This window comes from Pygoscelis adeliae, unplaced genomic scaffold, assembly GCF_000699105.1.
Source record: "Pygoscelis adeliae isolate BGI_AS28 unplaced genomic scaffold, ASM69910v1 Scaffold74, whole genome shotgun sequence".
Lineage (NCBI taxonomy): Eukaryota > Metazoa > Chordata > Aves > Sphenisciformes > Spheniscidae > Pygoscelis > Pygoscelis adeliae.
Genome location: NW_008824665.1, coordinates 2,915,070 through 2,937,003, shown reverse-complemented (window position 1 = coordinate 2,937,003; position 21,934 = coordinate 2,915,070). Strand labels below are relative to the sequence as shown.

The following is a 21,934-nucleotide window of genomic DNA, read 5'->3' as shown; positions in this document are numbered from 1 at the left end:
CCCGCGCCCCGAGCGGTCTTGCGGCGGCTTGGGGGGGGGGTGTCATCCCCCCCCCGCCTGCCGTACGCTGTGGGTCTGGGTTAGAGGTTGGTGTGCTGCTCACCGCAGTCGCCTCCTGCCCGTGTCACCGCGCTCGGGAGAGTGGAAGAAGACCTCGAAGCACGGCCCAAGCGTAGCAGGGGTTTGGTGTTGCTAAGTTGGTCTCCACAGGTACTTCATTTTCAGTAAGAACGTCAGTTTGAGTATAGGGTCTAGAGTAAAGCTAGTTCACTGAGCAAACTTAAGTGTAGTTGAAGACGTCTGGTGGATTAAAGTATCCTGACTCTGTACGTCCTTTGGAAGACTTGTCCCAACTTCTATGTGCTGAGCTACTTTGACTCAATTATTATCTTGGGCTGCTTCAGCTCTTTGAGACTTAATGGTGCAAAGGACATTTAGTGTTTGTGAGCTAACTTTAAATAAAGAGCTCACTTTAACTGTAAGTTTCTACTCAATCGCCACATATTTTATAATGCTAACTCTTTATGGAAAGAAAAAAGTGCCATGCCCTCCCTCCCCACCCCAAGAAAAAACCACAACCCATGACAAAGCACCAGACTCCCCTTTTCAGGAACTTTTCAGTGTGATAGTAATGGAGTTCCAGCCTTAACAAAGTTGTGGTGTTTTGTGCCGGTTTGCTAGTCCGCAGGTAGAGGAGGTCTGTGCAGCACAGCGGTAATCTCTTGGCAGGCACGAATTTCTTCAGTTACATCAGAATTTTTTAGGCTAGTTTCAATAACTTTGTGGTTGAGAGGTGTGCATTTTGGCTTCAGGAGGCTGAGCTCAAAACAAATAGCATGTGTAAGTCTGTGTACTCTGTATGTAGCTGGTGCACTTCAGCAGGTGCTTCAGAGCTGTTTTCTTTTATCTGCTTTGGGTAGTGTGCAGATTTTAAAAGACTTTATGGTTCTTAATGGTGATTTGTTGCTTACTGCATGCATATGGTATGCATCTTCGTAAGTCATTCTAGCACTCCTCTTTCTCTCTGCTAAAAATAAATTACTAATATTAGAACAGTTAAGTGATTATTCTTACTAGTAGCAAACAAGTTCACAGTAGCAGTCACTTCTGAAGTTTTTTCAACTGGAATATAGAAGACCTTTTCTGAAGATCATATTTCAGACAACCTCTTTTTTTCATATTAAGCAGTGGACAAAAATATAAGTGCTTAGGCAAGGAAAAAAGATGCATAAAACTTCAGTGAAGCTGATAGGGAAATTTACTTGCTTTCTAAAGCTTTCAGGAGGTTTAACTGGTGCTGTGTAGTGGCTAGTCAGAGTTCCTAAAGTGTTAATCACAAACTTGTTGGCTTGTAACTTTATATATGGATACTTCTTGAAACTTAATTTCTTATTGCTTTTTCTAGCTAGCTTTGTCTTTTTCATGGTGCACTCTCTTTCTGGAATACTAATGTCTACATAGTACAAATTGAACCCTTCTGTTGCTTGACAGGTTTCAGAGTATTTTAGTGTAGAAGTGTAGCTTGTAGTGCTAAAGGCTCTTTAATTGAAGCAGCTTTTGTGTACTTTGGCACTGCCAGAATACTTAAAGTTACTAGGGGTGCTATGGGCATTTTAAAAATTGGGGGTGGGATTATGTGGGAGGCTGTATAATAAGACCTTACAAGCATGTAGTGATTTAATCACTTGGAACAGATGCAAGGAAATTATACTCATGTATTAAGACTAAGTATTTTTACAAACACTCTGCGGAGAATTAGCAGTTATGAAATGGGGAACTCATTTGGAGCTCATGAGAGTTACTCAGAAGTCAGTGACTCGGCATGTGTATGTAACGTGTAAGACAGGTTATCAACAGTCTGAACAAGATGCCCACATAACAGCAAAGCAAGCTTACAGAGCTGCCCAAACTGGTGTGGCCTCGTGGAGTTCAGTGTAAGCTGTGAAGTCTGCTCAGGAAGCTGAGTAAATAGTTTTTAAGCCACATCAATGTGTGTGCCTGCATGCTTGGCAGTACTTGAACAAGCTGACTTAAAACTAGCTGCGATGTGATTAGGGAACTAACAGCAATTGCAGCATAGGTAATAGTTCTAGTTTCTCAGTGCTACTCTAAGGTAGTGCTAGAGCTCATTTCTCTCTCTGTCCGGACTTCTAGGTCTGTTTTGTTTCTTAAGCCTTACTTCCACTCTTCTACAGGGGCTTTTTCTCAGACTAGTGCTCTTCCCCTGGAAGCTCTGATGGTGCTTATAGGTGTGATGTTGCTTGGGAGGGAGGGGCTGAGCAACTTCAAGCTCTTCTTTCACTTCTCAATCTCACAGAAGGCATGGAGGAAGTGCTTGAAAGCTTCCTGGCTCCCCCTTTATGGAAAGAGAGAAAGGTATCCATAAAGAAGAATTAATACAGGAATACTGGTGTGTTTCTTGCCACTTAAAATCAGTCTTCAGCTCATGTGACTTTTTAAGTGAATGGGGCAGATGCAATCTAAAATAAACATGGACACGTGGTAACTTAAAAATGCTTCTTGTTTACACTGAAGTTTGGTAATGTGCATTTGGTGTTTACTTCTAGTAAGCTTAGGCAGATTTTTCATTTTGTGTATTTAAAACAGAGTTGTAAGCTTGCCTTCAGAGTATATTTCTGTTCAAGCAGCCTTGATTTTTTTTCCCCCCTCCACCTGAGAACCCAGATTATAAACTATGTCTCATCTTAAAATTAGTTTTAAGCTTTGACTTTATAGAATCAAATCAGCTCTGTCTGGACAGGGTGTGGTAGTAGTCCTTATGAGTGGTTTAGAGGAAAGCCATGGGGTTGTTGTCATACTTTCATGTCTTACTTGACAAATTGTTTTTGTTGTTAAGAAATGTGTAGTGCCTTGTAATAACTATTGGTGTCTGCCCAGTATCATGCAGTGTAAGGTATTGTCTGCTGTTTGTTTCATGCCTAATATAACTGTGGATAGTATCATGCCTGTAAATAATTAATCTTTTGATTTCTTAGTGAATTCCACATATTGTTGTTGCATAAAATAAGGTTTGCTGCTTTAATTGCAAATGTGTTTCCCTTGAGGAAGGGCTAGCCTGTGAATATTTCATCCTGTTATGAGGGAGCTAAGTCCTAGTACCTCTTCAGATACAAGGCATTACTTTTACTGAGACCAGTTTAGCCACTTACTCTTGTTTGACTTCAAGTAATTAAACACAAAAAGTCTGCAAGTATATCCCTTGTAGCAGTGACTTGTTGCTGCTTAGTTCATTCAGGCATGTGTCTTCCACTTTTTAGGGTGAAGCAATCTTAGAAGTTGAAGTGCCCTATCTCTGAGGAGTAGTTCAACTTCTCTGTAGTGTCCTTCTTGTTCCCTGACTTCTACAGTAACCTTAACAGATTTCTTCTTTGATAAGAGATAAATATGCAAGTGTTTGTAGGAGTTAATTCGACTAATTGTTATTCATAAAACTCTAAAAGTTTTTTTCATTTTATTTAATGACATAATAATGGATTATAAGCATGCAAATGCTCAGTTTCCTAGTAATGATGTGGGGGAGTTACCAAGCTATTAAACTCAATAATTGGGAAGGCATGGTGCTATGTTAGTTAATGCCTCCCAAGCGAAGTGAATAACATAGCTGAGGTAGCCATTGTAATCCACTACTGGAGTAGTGGATGTTTGAAGTCTCTGTTAAAGCTCCCCTCCTTAAAAGACAGGAGCATGGAGTGGTCAGTAAAAATCTTCTGGTGTAACTGATAAGACTGATTTGTGGTGCAGTTGTTACTTGTGCTGCTAAGGAGGGAGGGGCAGCATAGGAAGAATGTGGGCTGTTTCCTTGATGTGGACTTTCAAAAGAGGTGGTGAGGGTGCCTGGCCGGCTGCAGACTACTAAAATGACAGAATTGTGGAGGATAGATAATAGACTAATGGTAAGAGTCAGTAAGACTTTCATAAGGGAAAAATGCTTTACATTTGTCAGTGACTTGAGGGAGTCTGATCTGGAGAAGACTTTATCCCAAATAAATATTCGTGTTACAATTTTTCAAAAGGAGTTTGTAGATGTCATTGTGAAAGGCTCATAAAGCAGGCTTCCATGGAATGGTGCTGGTTGTTTATTCACTCTGGACTTCTTTTAAGGAAAGATCCTGTGTGAATAAATGATAACTTTTCAGAGTTAAGTCCCATTGTGTTTTGTGCTGGAACTTTTTCTTAATTGCCTGTGGTTATATTGAACAGAACAAGTGATGAATAGCAAAAGAGTTCAGTTGTACTGAACTACTCATGGCACAAGAAGTGAAGGCCACCTGAAAACATGCAGAAGTACTTCATGTTTCTGGAGTAGGTTGAGTCATAGCAAGTAAAATTGTTTGTAGATGAATGTTAGACTTGGAAATCCCAATTTAATGTAAACCTAGTATGGGCTGTGAGGTGGATTGCCCCTAAGATTTGAGACTTTTAGGGTTTTTTGAGATTCTGTTAAAATTATTTCCTTGTACAGTAGTTGAAAGCTGGTGGATCCTGGGAAGAGAAAAATGCAGTTATACCACTGCTGAAGTACACTGCAAGTCTACATCTGCAATGCTGTGTGCATTGCTGTTTCCCCTGGTCCTGCCCCTGCCCCCACCCCCGAGCCTTCTCAGAAGAAGGATGCAAGTATGAAATGACCTTCTTGAAGGAGAAAGAACTTAATAGAAGATTCTGAAATTATGAACAATCTGGAGAGGTTAAGTAGTGACTTCCTTATTTTCGAGCTATTGTGCCTAGTTTTCATTTTGGTGAAATGGTTGCTGCAAAGTAGCAGGCTCCAAACAAAAATTTCTTAACAAAAAGGTAGTTATACTGTGGAACCCTTTGCTGCAAGATGTAGCTATGAAAAGCTTTATGCACTTCGGGGGGTGTGGGGGGGGGGGAAGCCCTTTACTTTTTTTGTGTGTGTGATATACCCTTTGGCTCAGAGGATTGGTGAGGCACAAATAACTCCAGGCTGAACATCCTGGTGAGAACTGTAATAATGCTTGTCTTGCTCATAAGCCACTCCCCATGCATCTAACACTTGTATCTTACCTCTAGTGGCTTGTACCAGGTGGGTCTGATCTCTCTGGCCTGATCTGTTATGATTCAGGCAACTTTTTTGTCTGAATCACTGAAATCTTTCATGGAATGTTGAGATGAAGTTAGTGTTTAAGGCTTGTATTGGTAATTGCCTTGAACTTGCTTTAAGATAAAAGCATAACTTTTTTAAAGCCTGAGACTTATATGTGTGTGTGTATCGGGTCTCACAAAACAGTGCTGATGTTCATAGTTTCATTTGCCTAACTGCGCACAGATGCAGTTCCACTAGCTTGTGGAGCACCTGCTCAATCTTGAGTTCTTGCTAGGCGAATTGCAGTTTCATCCCAGGGGATGTGGCAGATTGATCTCTTCAGTACTTCTACACAAAGTGCAGATCAAAAACTAGTTGAAAATGTGTGATAGGACTATGACTTGTCTAATTTCTAGTGTTGCTGTTACGGTTTCTGCTTTGCAGAGACATACACATGTTCGTAAATGGTAGAGAACTCTACTAACTCAAATAGTGAAGAAGTTACAGATGCTAAGTACTTATAAGCAAGAGCTCTTTCTACTGCATGTTGTCTCGTTTCTGCCCCTTCAAAGCAAAGGTTATTCTAGGGATCCGAGTTGTATTGAGCGTGTGTGCACAGCATGGAATTAGACTAGGTCTTATGAAAAAGCTTGCCTTAAATTAATGAGCTTCCCTGTTTAAGAGGCATAGTTTATAGGGCTGTTAAAGATGTCTCTGACAACGAATGTTGAAACAACATTCTCCTATCACATGTTCTTTCTGATAATAAATACAATATTAGTTTTATTCTGCTAATACTATAGAATACAAACAGCAATGATTACAATTGTTATTGATTTCAACTGTTACTGTACAGAATGCAGGTGGAAATATGTTTTGTGTATTCTGTAAATTTGAACTTAATTGGAAAAAGCTGCTTGAAGGAAAAAATGCTGTTGGGTGTAGAGAATCATGATAGTGAAAGCTTAGATATTACTGTGACATTAGTACTTTGATCAAAATGTTACAACTATATATGATGCTGGCTGCTTGTTCTACTGTACACCACCATCTGTGCTCTGACTCAGCACTGTTCTGCATTGTCAAGTCCCCAGGTCTGGGGAAGAACTCTGTGGCCTGTCCATTTTGACAATTGAAGCAAGCAAGGCTGGAGCTAGGCTGTCTTCCTCTTCTTTTTATTTCAGCTGATGAGGTTAACTGCTCTTACCAGCAGAGAGTGGGGGTGGCCGTGTGTATATAAAATACCAGTCGGGCTTGGGGGAAAGGGTAGAAGAACATGTCACTACTCTGGAAGGGTTGTCCTAGGACTAGAAATCTAAGATGTTGTGAGAGTGGGAAAGCGGTAATCAGCTTTTTCCTTGGCCTCTGTGAGCTGAAGCCCCTTCCAGCTGATATTTTTCCCCATTCACTCAAACATCAGTGAACTGAAGTCAGTGTGGAGAGAGGGTTGCTGTTTGGGGAACCTCATGCAGAAGTCCCAGTCTGTCTCTGAAATTTAATAGTATTATGATGCTTTCTGTCCCTGTATCAGTATTGCAAAGTATCCAAATATTTCATGATACAAGGAGCATTTCCAACACAGATGCTGAACTCTTTTGGAACTTAATCTTATCATTCAAACAAGATGGTGTCAGACCTTGCTATCGAACTGGTGAATAATTTAGTAATTATCATTTGTTAGCATAGAAACAGTAGATAGTGAGTTCTGCCTAAAATCTGACTAAGGTACTTAGATAACTAATTTCATCAACTGCTGTGAGAAACATATTGTCTGTTAGATGCAGATGATATTGTTTTATAGATGTGCAATAAAACAAGGAAGGCTTTTTAAAAAGTCCAAGTGTTAAATGCCAATTAAGAAAAATACTGACAGTATGCTGATGTGCCTGTATTGATTATGCCTGGCTTTGGTCAGAAATGTGTATCAATAATCTGAACAGCCCCTAAATACTTGTCAGATAGCTCCCAGGAAAAGTAGTTGATCAGAATTGCAGTCAGTGATAACTTTGAGGGTTTTTTATTACTGAACTTGATCACCATTGTGGCTTGGACAGATTTTCAGCACAACTGACTTCCAGCATTCTTTCCATAGGGCTTGATGTGTAAGCCTTGTCCTTTTCTCTAGGTTCTGATGTTCTACATGTAGCTCTTGGGTTCCTTCCTTACCCAGACACACAGTTTAAAAAATTGAAGATGTAAGCATTGAGAACATAAGACTAAAATTTTTTTTAAATGAATCCTAGGTGTTGCCAAAAACCCCAAAGCTTTGCACCAAAATCTTGGCAACGAGAGAGAAGATGCTACCTGGCAAGAAAATGTTGAAACTGTCGAGTGCTGAGAGGTCTGCAAGCAGGATTGTATGGAAATACAATACCAGGAAGGACTATTAAACTTAAACAATTGATGTTCTTCTAATAAAGCTTGAAGCTGTTTTTATTCAGCTACGTCGAAATAGTTAAATCAGTTGAAATGCTTATTTTTCTTATTGGTGGTTCTGATGGTCCAGCATGTCTTTGGCGAGGCAGCCTATTGATGTGCAGACATGTATTAATAGAATGTGGGCTGCACAGGTAGTGTGAATAGTGAGAATAGTGTTAAATTGCTGTCAGTAGTTTGGATTTAGTGTTTGACAAGCTCTTGTCAAGAGACAGCAAAATCAACTTCCAAATTGCAGTATTGTTTTTAAAGAAAAATGCACATAGAATCATAGAGTAGTTTGGGTGGGAAGGGACCTCTAAAGGTCATCTAGTCCAACCCCCCTGCCGTGGGCAGGGACATCTTCAACTAGATCAGGTTGCTCACAGCCCCGTCCAACCTGACCTTGAAGGTTTCCAGGGATGGGGCATCCACCACCTCTCTGGGCAACCTGTGCCAGTGTTTCACCACCCTCAGCGTAAAACATTTCTTCCTTATATCTAGTCTAAATCTACCCTCTTTTATTTTAAAACCATTACCCCTTGTCCTGTTGCTACAGGCCCTGCTAAAAAGTTTGTCCCCATCTTTCTTATAAGTTACATATGCTTACCATGAGATTGGTCAGTGTGTCTCATGTGGATTGAACTTCTTTGCTGCAGGTCTGTTACAGTCACAGATGATGTTAAACAACTTAAAACTATTAAAACACTTAAGTTGATCAAGGAAGCCTGGTTGCTATGCTTAACACTGCTATTTCATTTGATGTGATACCTGTCCTCATTCTTCAAATGTGATAATACATTTTATTCAGCCTTCACGTGAAAATGGTTTATGAAATAATGTCACTTCAGTACATTCAGAGGCACTAGGGACAGGGAGTGAGGAAGGGAATTGGTTGCCACTACTGCAGTCCCTCTTTGAGTAGCCAGCTGAGATTTTTTTTGTTAGATGGCTTCTCAGAAGTGAGTGTTAATGTCTGAGGGCCATAATGAGATATTCTTCAGCCATAAAATTGCTGATCTGTGTATATACTCTCTCTGGTATATGAAAAACATAGCTCTTCTCTCAATACAAGACCCTTTTTTTAAGTGGCAAATGCATTGTCTAGAGAGGTGTAGTCTGTAAAAGTATCCCTTTACTAACCTGATTTGCAAATAGTTAAACATAATTTACATGTAAATGGCATATGCAATTGAGTAGTGATACACGAAGTCCTTCTGTTTTATAAGTAGTATTAGTGAGCCATTCAGATCCCTGATTCTGTTGATATGTAGTAGTGGAAGGGGTTTTATCTCTTTAATAAAAGATGGCGTGATACAAAAAATAAATTAGAATTTCTGAATGGTAGTTCCTTAAGTAGAAACAGCAAAGCACTGTAATATGGGATTGAAGTCTCCTCGTGCTCTTCGTTGTTGTAGCCTAGTTACTAGTATTTATCTTTACAGTTATAGTTACTTCCTAGATGCTGTGCCTATTTGACCTCTATGTAGAGGCACTTGATACTTACCTGAAGTTCATAAAATGATGTCTAGCTTAATTGTATGGCAAAGTCTACAAGCAGATTATATCTTTGAGTTAGTGTTGAAAAAAGGAATAAACCAGGATGAAATGTTTGCCAGAGGAGGTAACATCCTTCCAGGAACACTTAGTAGCAGAAGTTCTGGGTAACATTTTGGCCTTGCCAAAGTCTCCCTTGGAGGTTTCAAGTGTGTAAACATTTGTGATTTGGCTTTACTTTTAGTTTCCTTGGCAGAAAATTATTGCCATAAAAGGGTGATAGGGAGCCTCACATTAAGCACAACAGATAAGGCTGTTTGAAAAAAAAAAAAAACCAAAAACAACCCAGCTTGAGCTTTTAATATATCAAAGACTTAATGCAGTGGGACAGATACTAATTAATGCATTTCAGCTATATTTGTCCTGATTAGTACGAAACTTGAGAATACATATGGAGACATCAGGTTTCTCAACTATGAAATTCCCATCTGTACTACAAAATGAGATGGTATCATATGGCACTGAACTCTGGTCTCCTGTAAACAAGATACAGGTGGAGCATGGTGTGCTCATTCAGAGTTTTTTGGCCAGACAGAAGTTTAAAAGCAGTCCATTCATGAAGTTTGGATGCTTTAAAGCCCCAGGCTTGCTCATGTAACTGAAGCTGTAAGCCGTTCGGTATATCTATATATGTTGATGAGAGTCAAATAATTTGTATTGCTGAGCAAAGTCCTTTTCTCTTATACTGGTATACATTTAAGCCAATGTACTGGTATAAATACATCACTTACAAGTGCCTGTGTGTTTGTATGTATGTATTTGGAGGGAGCGGGACTGGGAAGTCACCTTTTGACTGACCAGCAAGGCTTGTCCCATAAGCAGCGGAATTGCATAAAGTTGCATTTTGTACTGATTCATTATGTTTCTGTAGTCAGCCCCTCTTTTGTCTAGTAACTAGCAGCTGAGCAAGAAATGCTCTGGTTTGTGTCTGGTTTTGAGCTAACCTGTTCATCGACAAGTACAAGTATGCCGGTTGCTGATCAGCAAGCTAGACAACTGTGAATATTGAACTCGTGCTTCTCTCTCAGTGTAACTTCTCTTTAGTTCTCAGCATTAACTTTTCTCTTCCATCCATCTGTTGGCCTTTGGAAAATGTGATCTTGTTTGTCCTCCAAAAATCTCAAATTTGTCTATAATTATCTAAGTTCAGTTCTTATTCTAGGCCTGAGACTGAACTCTAGGATAAAAATATCAGAACAAGGATAATGGATATGATTTCCTCAAGTAGTTTATCTATTTTAAGTGCACACTTGACTCAAATAGCTTCTGTTCTATGGTTAAGCATTGCTGTATATTTGGAGTTTCACTCAACATTGCAAGAGTTGTAGAATTGTAGATGAATGTTCGCTATTCTGTTACTTTTTTAAGCATACCTGAATAAATTTAAAAAGCATACTTAGAGCATTGTTGGTATTTTCTTATGATTCTTTAAAAATGATACTAAGCATCATATGTTAAGAAAGAAAAAATAGATGAATGGGAGAATTTGACCTTCTCCTAGAGGGGGACTCCAAGTTTTGCTGCAACCTGGGTTATTTCAGATAAAGATGTGGAAACTAGTTCTCAGTTTAAAATTCTCAAATCTGTTTTGTTGCTGTTGTTTAAATATTAATTGCCATAGTATAACTATTTGCCTCTGATGGGAACTCCCTGGCCATCCTGACAAAAGTCAGCCAGGCAGAGCAACCTGATCTAGTATCAAGGTTAGCTCTCCTTTGTTTTGAGGGGTGATTTAGGTGACCTCCAAAGGTTCCTGCTGTCCTAAATTATTCTATGATTTAGTCTCCACTTAATCATGGTTAACTGCAAGTGTCTTGAGTTTCAGGCAACAAAAACTTAAAAACTGTCTGCAGTTAAGCCCTTTCCCACAGCCTACAGGAGGACCCTTGTTTTGGCACCTTGGCCAATTACCCAAAAGTGAGCATAGGCCTATTCATGTGTTGCTTGTACCCTGGGAAGCAATGTGATGATGTATTATGACTGGAAAGGAGTTACTACACTCTGCATTAATTTAACATAGATCACTCCCACTCCATCAGTCTTCTGGGACAGAGGTAAAATCTGAGAGACAGATGAAGTACTCAAGCACATAACTGAAATGACATAGTTTCTCCTGAGAATAGCTGTCTAAATTACAGCAGGACAATACACCTTATTAACTGAAAATGGTGCCAAGTTAAGCCTGGTTTGTTTTTTTTTCAAGTTAAGAAGCTTAAATGACCTTAAATAATTTTCATGCTTGCTGACACAAGCATGCCTTTAACTGGCTTAAGTAAACTTGTTTTAAAGTGATCAACTGTAGTTGATCAGTAATCGATTTAAATTACTAAGACGTTACTGACTCGTTAACATCAGGTTATATCTTTCAAAAGAAGAAAAGGGACCCAGGTTCACGTTTGGTTTTGTTTCCTTGTGTTCCCACAGTTGAACTGCATTGTTTGCCAGTTTACCTAGTGATTAGGTAAACGGTACCCTAAATAAATCTAAAAGTAGCCCTTAGCTGTACTATTCCAGCTAGAAATTAGTGTTTTTTAATTCCCAGGTAAATTCTCCTTCCCTGGATATCTATATATAGACTTCTGAGGTCACAATAGGTCTATCCTATTTCATGGTTTCTCTCTTTCTCCCAAAAGTCTACACTGGCAACAAGGAAAGTCTTCTGTTTGAGATTTCTTACTCTGGGAGGTCACTAGGCCAGGGAAATGGGATGTTGAAAGGAGTGTCTAGACTCTTTAAGACTAACTCTTCTCAAAAGTTCTGTTGAATCAAGATTTCTAACTTGGCTCTCTATTTTAAGAATTTCTGAATTGAAGTAAACATTCCGACTTGCCTTTCCTATTTCTGTTAAAAAGGAGTTACTGACTTTTTATAAAAAGGACACCATGAGGTAGAGCATTGGCTGCATGTAAATGAAGGCAGATACTGTTCTGAATGCTGAAAAAAAGGCAATGTAATATGAATAGTCATATTCAACTACAGCTTGTCAGTGATCTGATTACCATACCTTACTGAAAGAACTACTGCATTTGTAATAGTACTCTGTTTTTAAATGCATTTCAGTGATTGTATTCCACCTTTTTTCCAGAAATGTTACGAACAAAAACAGTACAAAAATGGACTCAAGTTCTGCAAGATGATCCTCTCTAACCCGAAATTTGCTGAACATGGAGGTAACTGCAGACTCAAAAGATTTTTTTTCTCCTGTTGTGAGCTTAAATGTATAATCAGTCTATTCCATACTGTTGGGAAAGAAAGGAGCCTGTTGCTGAGTATGATTCTGTCCTTATGACTGAAAAATTGCTCTGGATTTTCAGTCTTTGTGCATTTAGACCAAGTTTCCACCCTAGCTCAGTCAAACACTCCTGTGTGGTGGGATGATGAAGATCAAAATACATGGTGGAAGCACACTTCAGTGAAGCTTCCAAGTAAGTTGCCTTTCTAGGTTTCTGGGTCAGAATGCCAGCGTGGGTTTTTCTTACATTCCTATTTAATAGCAAGCCCAGCCTTTTCTTGAATATTACATGAAGGTATTCTGCCAATGAATTAAGTCTTGCTTTTTTGTCAACTTCATACTCTTAAATTTCCTGTACTGCATACCAAATTGCTACTTATAAGGAGCAAAGTTAAGTGTAATCCTGTTGCTACTAAGACTTGAAGCTGAAGACAGAATCTGGAGATCCTGTTCTGATAAATATTGCAGGAAATGGGACAGCAAAATGTTGCTTCTACTTACATCTGTCAAAGTTAATCCTCAATAAGATACTCTAGCCTTACTGCATTACAGGGTTTCTGTTGCATGGTTCAGCCAATCTTCTGATACAGTGAATTTTTCTTGTTTGTCTGCTGCTGAGCAACTTAACACTGAGTGTGCATGTACTGTGTCAGTAAAATTGTTTTCCTATTTGACATTGTCAAATCTCGGCAAAATGTTCAACTAATCCTTTTCATGCTTCCATCAGTGTTTGCTGTTTCTTTGTTGTCTTCATTACTTCCCTAGAGATAAAAGTACAGTTTTCTTGTTGCATTAGGTCAGAGCTGGACAAGCTGCTCTAGCTTTGAAGCATTTGTCTCTACTAGCACTTGTGTTTTTATAACATCTCAGTATACATCTCTGTCTTTTCTGCTCTTGCTGCCTCTTAAACTTTTCCAGGACAGCTAGCTGCCTTGGCAGTCCACATACTACTTGGGCTCTGAGCCACTAAGGCTTTGAAGCTTGGGAGCAAAGCCTGGAACGAACAGCTGAAGCAAAACTAAGCCAATGAAATGATCTGATGAGAAGCTGTACTGTTGTCACACTTAGCTACAGAGACAAGGAATTTGAAAAATCTAGTGAGAAGGTGGCAAACAAATGGATTGCTGTGGCTGGACAGCTATCTCCCTGGTGTGGGAAGGTAGGAGTAGCTTGCTCTCCTTCCTGCAGTAGGGACATTCTCTTTCAAGCTTCCTGATGTTATTGGGAAGGTATCGTTCTAGCTTTCTCTGTTCTTACAGTGTGGATGTAGGAGAACTTCAAAACCAAAAATCTTGGCTCGTTTTGGGTCATCATTCACTTGAGGTGTACTTTTACAGAAAATGGTGTTAAACAGGTCTGTCAATGAAACTTCAAACTGCTGTTATGGCTGACCTTGAGATAATAAGCTGTTGCCATTAATACTGGGGAAAAGGTTGCAACTGGAGGAAAACCAGAGTACCACGATGAAAATATGACTAATCTTCTGGCAAGGGCCAAAACTAAGTGGTCTCTTATTTAGCAAAAAAAATGAAATATGAATCAAACAGCTTTCAGGCATAGTGCATGCGTTACATGCAACTTGTTTCCCACAGTGTTACTTGAAGAATGGGGGAAGAGGGCCAGCAGTAGTCATACCAATGTGTTATTTGGAATCTTGTGCCTCTCAGAATGTTGATTAAGATGCTACTACTTTGAGAAGGTTTTTTACCCTCAAAATATTATAGTAGGAAATATGCTCCTCTTAACTAATACTTTGTAAGCAACCTGCAATAGTGGAGCTGACTGCGACAGATCTGTTTCTTATGGTATGACACAACCTAATGAATTTTTCTCTTGTTCTGCCTATCTAGAACTTTAACACACATTGAGAAGCTCTCTAAAATTGCTTTAGCTTATTGTTAACTCCCTTAAAGCCAGTTAAATGTATTTTTTAATTAATAAAGTTTGTTGTCTCTGTTCATCACATCTGTATGATGCCCTGCAGTGATCTTTTTAAGACCAACTTCGAGAAAGGAAATGCTACCATATACAGTCTTCAGCTGTGCTAGGCTGCTATCCTGATCTAAATTTATCATTTAATGGGGAACTTCACTGTGTAACAACTTCAAAGGAGATATCTGTGCTGTGAAACTGGCATATGGGAAGTGAGAAACATAAGTATATGATATTTCTTACAGAGACACTTGCGATGAAAGGACTGACCTTGAACTGCTTAGGGAAGAAGGAAGAAGCATATGAATTTGTTCGTAAAGGACTTCGTAATGATGTAAAGAGTCATGTCTGTATCCTTTGTAATACAAAACCTGATCTTTTTGTTAGGAGTTTTCACTTCTGCGTGTATGATTCTGTTGCTACATCAGTACATACTTTTGAAGTACCATAATGTGGTCTGTAGACAAAAAGTCTAAAATAAGGTGTGTACAGTGAATATTAATTGGTAATCAAATACTTGAAATAAGGTTTTGTTTTCCTTTCTACAATTTTTGCAGAATCTTTAAGAAAAATGCCTTCTACATTTGTCTCTTGGGGGGAAAAGATCATTTATGATGTTTACTTTCTGCATAGAATAGGTACGGCTGGCCTTTTCTAAAGTTTTCTTCTCTCTTAAAGGTATAAGAAATCCAATCTCCTGGTGTTCTGAAAATATCTATTTTGCCACTAAATTTTAGATAATAGTTTAGGTCTACTGGCCTGATGACTACTACTCTGTTCTAAGCTTGTTTTCTAAAAGTGTATACCTGTGAAATACTTAACAGCTGCCCAAGAGCTTTGGGAGTAGCTGTCTTCTGTTTAAGCCACAGGTGGGAGGCTACTTCAGATTTGCACAGAATGCCTTACTTGTTCTGTATGCATTTGAGTAGCTTGTTAAGGGGCCAATTTCCCATTAAATATTTAAGTTTTTAACATTAAAAAAAAATCTTCCTTTAGTATCATAGGAAACACTTTCTGATGGCCATCTAGTTAAGACAAAGGGATGGCTGTTTACACCATTCGTATATTAAAAGTCCAGGGAGCTTGAGGGTTGGGAAAAACCTCTAAGTGTATGGAGGTTATCAGAGTTACTAGAGGTATGCCATAAAACAGTCAAAGCTAACTTGTATCTTCTTGATCTTAAAAGCAACTTAATGTATGTGTAAGAAGTCTTGCACCTTAAATGAGGGAGCAAAAGAATCTGGGCGAGTTAGTGGAGAGTTTTGGGGGATTCTGATTCCTAAACAAAATTCCAGAGTGAGATTTATCAGCCTTGCTAATTCTTGTCTGCAATTCATGCTGACTCTTAAAACTGTCTAGAAGACTTCCCTACAAATGCTGGAGGGATCTGTGCTTTTTCAGATCTAATTTGGGTGGTGGGGTGCTCAAAGGGACCCTCCTCCTGGACAAGTTTTAAAAAAAAAAATGGTTTTTTTAATGAGTTTTTAGTGGTTTTTTATCACTGTTTTACTGACTTGTTAAACTTACCTTGCCTTAAGAAGACTACAAAGATATTTTTGTTTTGAGTTCAGAGACAGTGTCAACTCACCTGAATCCTGTTAGGCACAAATGTGTTGGGTTTTTTTTAAGCTGCATCTGTAGAACTAGCTCTGACAAAGCAAGAAGTTCCAACTTTTTCCATTGAGGTGTATTGTTACAGCTCTACAGAGAATCCCCCAGAGTAATCTGTTTATGCAAGATTACTTCTCTAGTGAGCATAAGCTAGCTGATACTGAATTAATTCCAGACTAGGCATCAGGTTTGTCATAGTACTTTCAGTTGTCATCTCTTGGTAAATTCTAAAGAAATAGCAAACCTCTTTTATTATTACACTTTAAGAGCACCTGATGCACTATCATTATGTCACTACCCAAATGTCTGAATCTCCTGATGGTGGGGCTTAAGTACATGGGGAGAGTCAAGGCTAGGAGAATGTATATTCTAGCCCATGAGAAACTGAGATCTGCAGCTGAGCTTTTTAATAAAGGTTCCTTCTACAGCCTTTGCAAAGGCTTGTGACTAGCCATGAAGTTCTGATGAAAGCTTGAAGGCCTGTTGATCCTCAGTGCTACTTAAGCAGAGCTTGGGAGGTTCTCTAAAATAATGTTTACATTTCCTGTTGTATGTGAGCTTAATGCCTGTCATTCGGTTTAAAGGGAGAGGTGGGGAGAGAGTAGACACTAAAGTCACCTCGTTCCAGTAGGTGGTTTCGAGGAGATGCAGTACTTCTATGTGTTCTTATTTTCTTGTGGTAACAGTTGAAGGTGCTTTTGGTGTATTTTGTCATTTGTGCTTTTTAAACAGCACCTGGTAGAGGGTGTTTAAAATACAGCCGGTCATTTCAGTGTTCTGACTTGTTTAAGGAGGAGTAGAAGATTTTGATTCCTCTGCGATTCCCCATATTGAGGTTTGGGGGAAAATGGCCATTGTAAAATTGTTTAGAAATCCAGAATTTTTTTGGTCAAATTACAAATGGATTCTGACCCATTTTTGGGTATAACTTGAGTAATGATCTGGTCAGAGATCTACACTTATTTCAAGAAGTGTTTCAGATAGTGGCATGTTATACTCAGGACACTGTAGGACCACGTGCAAGACTGCCCAGAGCTGTCTATTATAATAAACTGGTGGCACTGTGCTTTACTGGCTTGCATCAGCTGTTAAAATTTCTTATGCTTAGTCTTGACTACTGTACACACTTACTTCTGAATGGGTTTATGCTTTTCTTTACTTGATTGCCTGGTGAAGAATGACTTAGGAAAGATTAAGCCAGATTACCAATTGAATCTAGGAATGGTAATGATGCCTGACAAATTACTGAAAGCATTATCTTGGTCTAAGTACACTGTTAAAGTGCACATAAATTCTTTTGGACTGAATTGTCTTGGTATAGGTGAGAATCTAAAATACCAGTAGTTCTGAGGCAGGTATATGAAGATGCTACATTTGACTTTGATCCACGTCCTGAATACTTGAACTCAAATAGGCAAGGTAGGATTTATAGAAAGAAGTAGCAATATTAGGCCAACTGCTGTAATTGTATCCAAAATTGTTTCATCCCCCTTTCCTGTTCAGTCTTAAATCATGATGGCAGCAGTAGCAGCTCTCCTAGCAGTCTCAGAGGCATATAGAGTTTCTGTGTGCTTCAGCTGGCTGAAACTAATTTGGTGTTTCTGTAGAAATGCAAAACAGGGTCTCTTACTTGCGTATTAGAAGTTTCCTTCAGGCTATTAATTCTCACAAGTCTTTTGGCTGGAGTCTTATATCTTTTATTCTTGATAATTACAAACCTGCTTTCTATCTTCATACGTAGAACTTACTTCAGGACATGGGTCTTTCTTAGAAAGAGGGAATTTATAGTTCTGTTTCTTTGATTAATTTGACCAGGTTAACACATTGAATTTCTTGTGCTTTATCAATTTTTTAGATGTGAAGTTTAGAAATTATTATATCTTTGGAGGGAACAGTTGCTTCTGTTTCAATTCAATATCATAAGAACTCTTAACTCTTAGTGCTAATAACCAAAATATTTATTTGTGCCATCTTAACTGAAAGCGGGTGAAGGATGCATATACCTCTCCCTGAGATTTGCTAGGTTCTGGTGCTTCAGGGGCACATGGGAGAGCTTCTTGAGAGAACTTTTGAGCTACTTCTAATTTGAAAATCACAGTAAGTTCAGATTTATTAGTGTGGAAGATGTTGCCTCAATGAGCTACTGGTAACCTGGAGTAGCAAAAAGTAGATCATGTCAAGTAACCTTTCTTTTAATACGACTTTTGGAGACTGATGTAAGCACACACAGTGTAACGTGTTGCTATGACATATGTTGGTTTCATGCTTTGAATTCAGAATCTTTCCAGGATAAAAAAGGATGCTTGTGAGAGAAGTCTATTGAAATGACACACTACTGATGGAAATCTGAGATGCTGAGAATGTGACAGACTTTTGACACACAAAATGCTAAGATTTCCTTTTGTCAATGAATAAAGTGTAGCTTTATGTTTATCCCTTTCTGTAAAATCTGGAGACTAATTGAGGTTACAGATAGGCAAGTGAGGAAAAGTAGAACTTTTACACTGATAGTACTGTTAGAATGAGACACTTCTAGGATTAAGAATTCCTACTGTAATTACAGTAGTATGTTTTAAACAATACATCTGCAGGAATAACTCTTCTGGGTCTTGTGGAGTTTGGATCATTTAGTTTGTATAACAATGTTTTGGGGGGTTATGAATGTGACGACTTTTAAATGAGACTTATTGCTTATTTGGAAGCATTTAATATTTTAAAATGTGTCAGTAAAATCTGGCTTCAGTAATCAAACTTAGTTTATAAGGGTGCTGATCTTCAAGGAAGATGGCAAGTTGTTTGGTCTGTAACAAATGCACTGCAGTTACTTTGTGAAAATTGTGAATGTATTTTCCTTAACGTGCATTAGGTTGGCATGTCTATGGTCTCTTGCAACGTTCTGATAAGAAATATGATGAAGCCATCAAGTGTTACCGGAATGCACTTAAACTAGATAAAGATAATCTACAGATCTTGAGAGATCTCTCTCTGTTGCAGATTCAGATGAGGGATTTAGAAGGATATAGAGTAAGTATTCTCTTTGAATTCCCATTTATTGCTGTTAGCATTCTCTTGTTATTCTATTCCATTATTAAGTCTCTTGTTGGCAGTAATTCTGTTGCTACTTGTTTTTGCTGTTTTAAACTCTTGTTTAGGAAAGCATGAAAATGTATTGCAGCCAAGCTCCATATGATGTTGAGAACAGAACTAAAAGTACAGTTATTCTGTACAGTTTGACTTGTGGATCACCTTGTAAAACTAGTTCTCAACTTATTTTTCACTAAAATAATGAAAATAAAAAGGATAAGACTTAAAGCTTAGCAAGTAAGAGTACTTACTGTGGTATTGTGAAGTACTGCAAATGGTGTTTTGGGTGCATATATTGAAGGTGTTTTTTGTGAGAAATACACTATCATGTTTCTTTTGAGTATATGGGAAACTTGCCCCATGATGACTGATTTCTTGAATCCTGATACTGATTTTATCATAAATAAAACTTTTAACTCTTTTTAGACAAATTTTGTGGTTTCAAAATGGCTGCACTGATTTGGCTGTGAAAGGGTAAAGTCCTGTTCCTCTTTCATCCTCTATTTCATGTGAAGTAGAAGACTGGATTGTGGGCTTCAGCATTAGTTGGTCTCCTTCACTGAGGATGTTGAATTTGCTGATGCAAGCAAAGGGAATAACTGACTTAGGGGTATGATTTGACTCAGGAAGGGGTCTGAGAAGTACTGCAGCAGTATGAGGACCTTGTACCTGGGCATGAGGAGAGTGGGACTGCTCTTTCGGTGGCAGTGAGCTCATGCTTTCTAATGGAAATCCCTTTCTGAGACTTTAAAGCTCTGTCTTTGGAAATAATTTAGGCCCTTAAGAAGTACTCTTGAAAATGACACCTTTTGTGTCCCAACAAATAGATTTTGTGCTTTGTACCGTTACTCCTATATTTAGAATGCAGCCTCCAGATTTACGAGACTGAAACATCCTGCTTTTCTCCATGCTGTTAGGATTTCAAAAACTGCCTAGGGCTTTTGAAAGATCTTCTAAAATATTAGCCGTACTGGTGGTAAATCATGATAAAGGTGTAGTAACTCTTTTTTAACATCTCTTATTTTTTAAATTGTTTTTTCTTTTACTGAAGGAGACAAGATACCAGCTACTTCAGCTGCGCCCCACACAACGGGCTTCCTGGATTGGATATGCCATTGCATACCACTTACTAAAAGATTACGATATGGCCTTAAAACTACTTGAAGAGTTTAGGAAAACCCAACAGGTAAGACTTCCTTTTCTGGAAAGAGAACTCTTTCTGTATAAGAGACAGAATCTGAGGAGTTACTTCTTTGTAACTAGGAAGAACTAATTAGAAACCAGTTAGGAAGAAACTTGTTATTTGTGGAGCTTTCTGCTTTGAGCAGAAAGATTTCCAGGAGCTTAGCAGCTGATGCAAATTATACAAGAATACTTTTTCCCTCTGCAGTAGGCTGTTAGGGTTAAGGGTATAAGGGTAGACTGATGTGGAGCAACTGAGTAACTTAATGTTTGTGAGGCTTGTAGCTGAAGAAAACCTGTGATGATCCTGTCGCTTTACAGTAGGTGAAACTTCAGAAAATACTGCTTAGTGTTGGATGTGCTTGTTTGCCCTTTCTCCTGCCATAGCCTGGAAGTTACTACATCTCTACAAAGAATGTGAAAAACTTTTTCATTGCTTTGCATGCATCTGTATATTATGCACTTAAAATCAGTGCTTGGTGTCAAAGTAACATGAAAGCATAGCTGAAAATTCTTTGTTTGAGAAGATTTGGTGTTACTGAAACTCATTGGAGTAAATCAAATGGTACAATGCTAAAATCACTGAGTATAACTTTTTTAAGAGAGACCATTCCCTTGTTCTGTTACTGGTAACACAGAACTATAAAGCCTGAATTAACAGAACAGAGTGGATGTGTTGATTATTCTGTAACATGGAAAGAAAAACTGTTTATAGATGCATTCAGCTTGGGAGGTGTGCTGGAAGTATCACGTGCAGATACTAAGATATTACCTGACCTATAGATTGTGATTTTTTTTTTAAAAACAAAAATCTCGCATCCTTTCTGAGATGACTGCATTTGAGATCTTATACAGCCAGAATGGGACTAACTGTAAGAAAGGAAATTAAAAATTGCTAGGAGGGACCAGTGTTTGTGTCTTGATCATGCATCGAAGGGGTGTTGCAAGCCAGGTATATATAGCTTGATATTTCAAAAGAGCTGTAACTTCAATGTTGAATAAAACTGAAAACAGTAAGTTTAAAGGAAAATTGGGTTTGACAGCCAAAAATTCATGGTTCTCAAATGAGTCAGCAGAACCCAGTCTGAGTTCAGTGTAGAAATGACTGTTCGAATTGGAAAGGATATATAACAGATGGAAAAACTGCAAATGCAGTGTAAGAAATTGAGGTTCTCTCAAGGACTAAGAGGGCTTAACAGTGGCATTGGCCCCTTGGAGCGAATGGAAGTGATGCTGTTAATGTTGTTGTCTTTTCTAAAAGGTTGTGTGTAAGTATGCTTGTTTGAGGGCAGTCATGATGATAATGCTCTTCAATCTAGTGACTAAGCCAGATTTAAATACCATCTGCCATAGATGAACATATTAAATCAGTTGAGTCTGCTGTGCAAGTTATCACAATCTTAAATCTCACCCTAAAACAAAGAAATCCTGATAAGATCTCAAGCTCTGATTCAATTTTTTAGTAACACTGGAAATATTTGGGAAACTTCCATAAATAGGAAAATGGTTTGTGCTTGAACAATGAGCTGTTTAACTGTTGATTAGCATAATATCAGTCACAGGCAAATGGTAGAAAAGCTGGTTAAGCATTAAAGGATAGAAATATGCTACAAATGTTGGACAACATGAGTTTGTAGAAAATTAGTAGTGTCAAGCCTTTCCTCTTTTTTTGAGATTGGTAGAGACAGTTAAGTGGTATATTGTGCTTTCTCCCCCAAAATGCTAAAAATAAGGATGACCACATTAATTTCTCTTGCAAATAGAGAGAGTCTTGTGCTTTGCTGTGCTAGCTCCCTGAGGAGTGCAGGCCCATATAGAGCCCCAACAACTGGAAGAGAGAATCAATGAGTTGG

General features: G+C 38.5%; 1 protein-coding gene across 2 annotated transcripts in view; it reads left to right on the top strand.

The window, feature by feature from the left end:
• Window positions 1-21,934, top strand: part of NAA16 (N(alpha)-acetyltransferase 16, NatA auxiliary subunit) — a 77,124-nt gene that overhangs the window by 1,263 nt on the left and 53,927 nt on the right. Inside the window, exons 2-5 of one of the 2 annotated variants that reach the window (XM_009322843.1) lie at window positions 12,126-12,210; window positions 14,450-14,554; window positions 18,682-18,839; window positions 19,951-20,085. In XM_009322843.1, the coding sequence (XP_009321118.1) occupies window positions 12,174-12,210; window positions 14,450-14,554; window positions 18,682-18,839; window positions 19,951-20,085 (435 nt within the window). In that variant the 5' untranslated portion in view covers window positions 12,126-12,173. Of the gene's footprint in view, window positions 1-12,125; window positions 12,211-12,278; window positions 12,466-14,449; window positions 14,555-18,681; window positions 18,840-19,950; window positions 20,086-21,934 lie in introns of those variants that run through there. The other variant, XM_009322844.1, reaches the window with a different exon arrangement.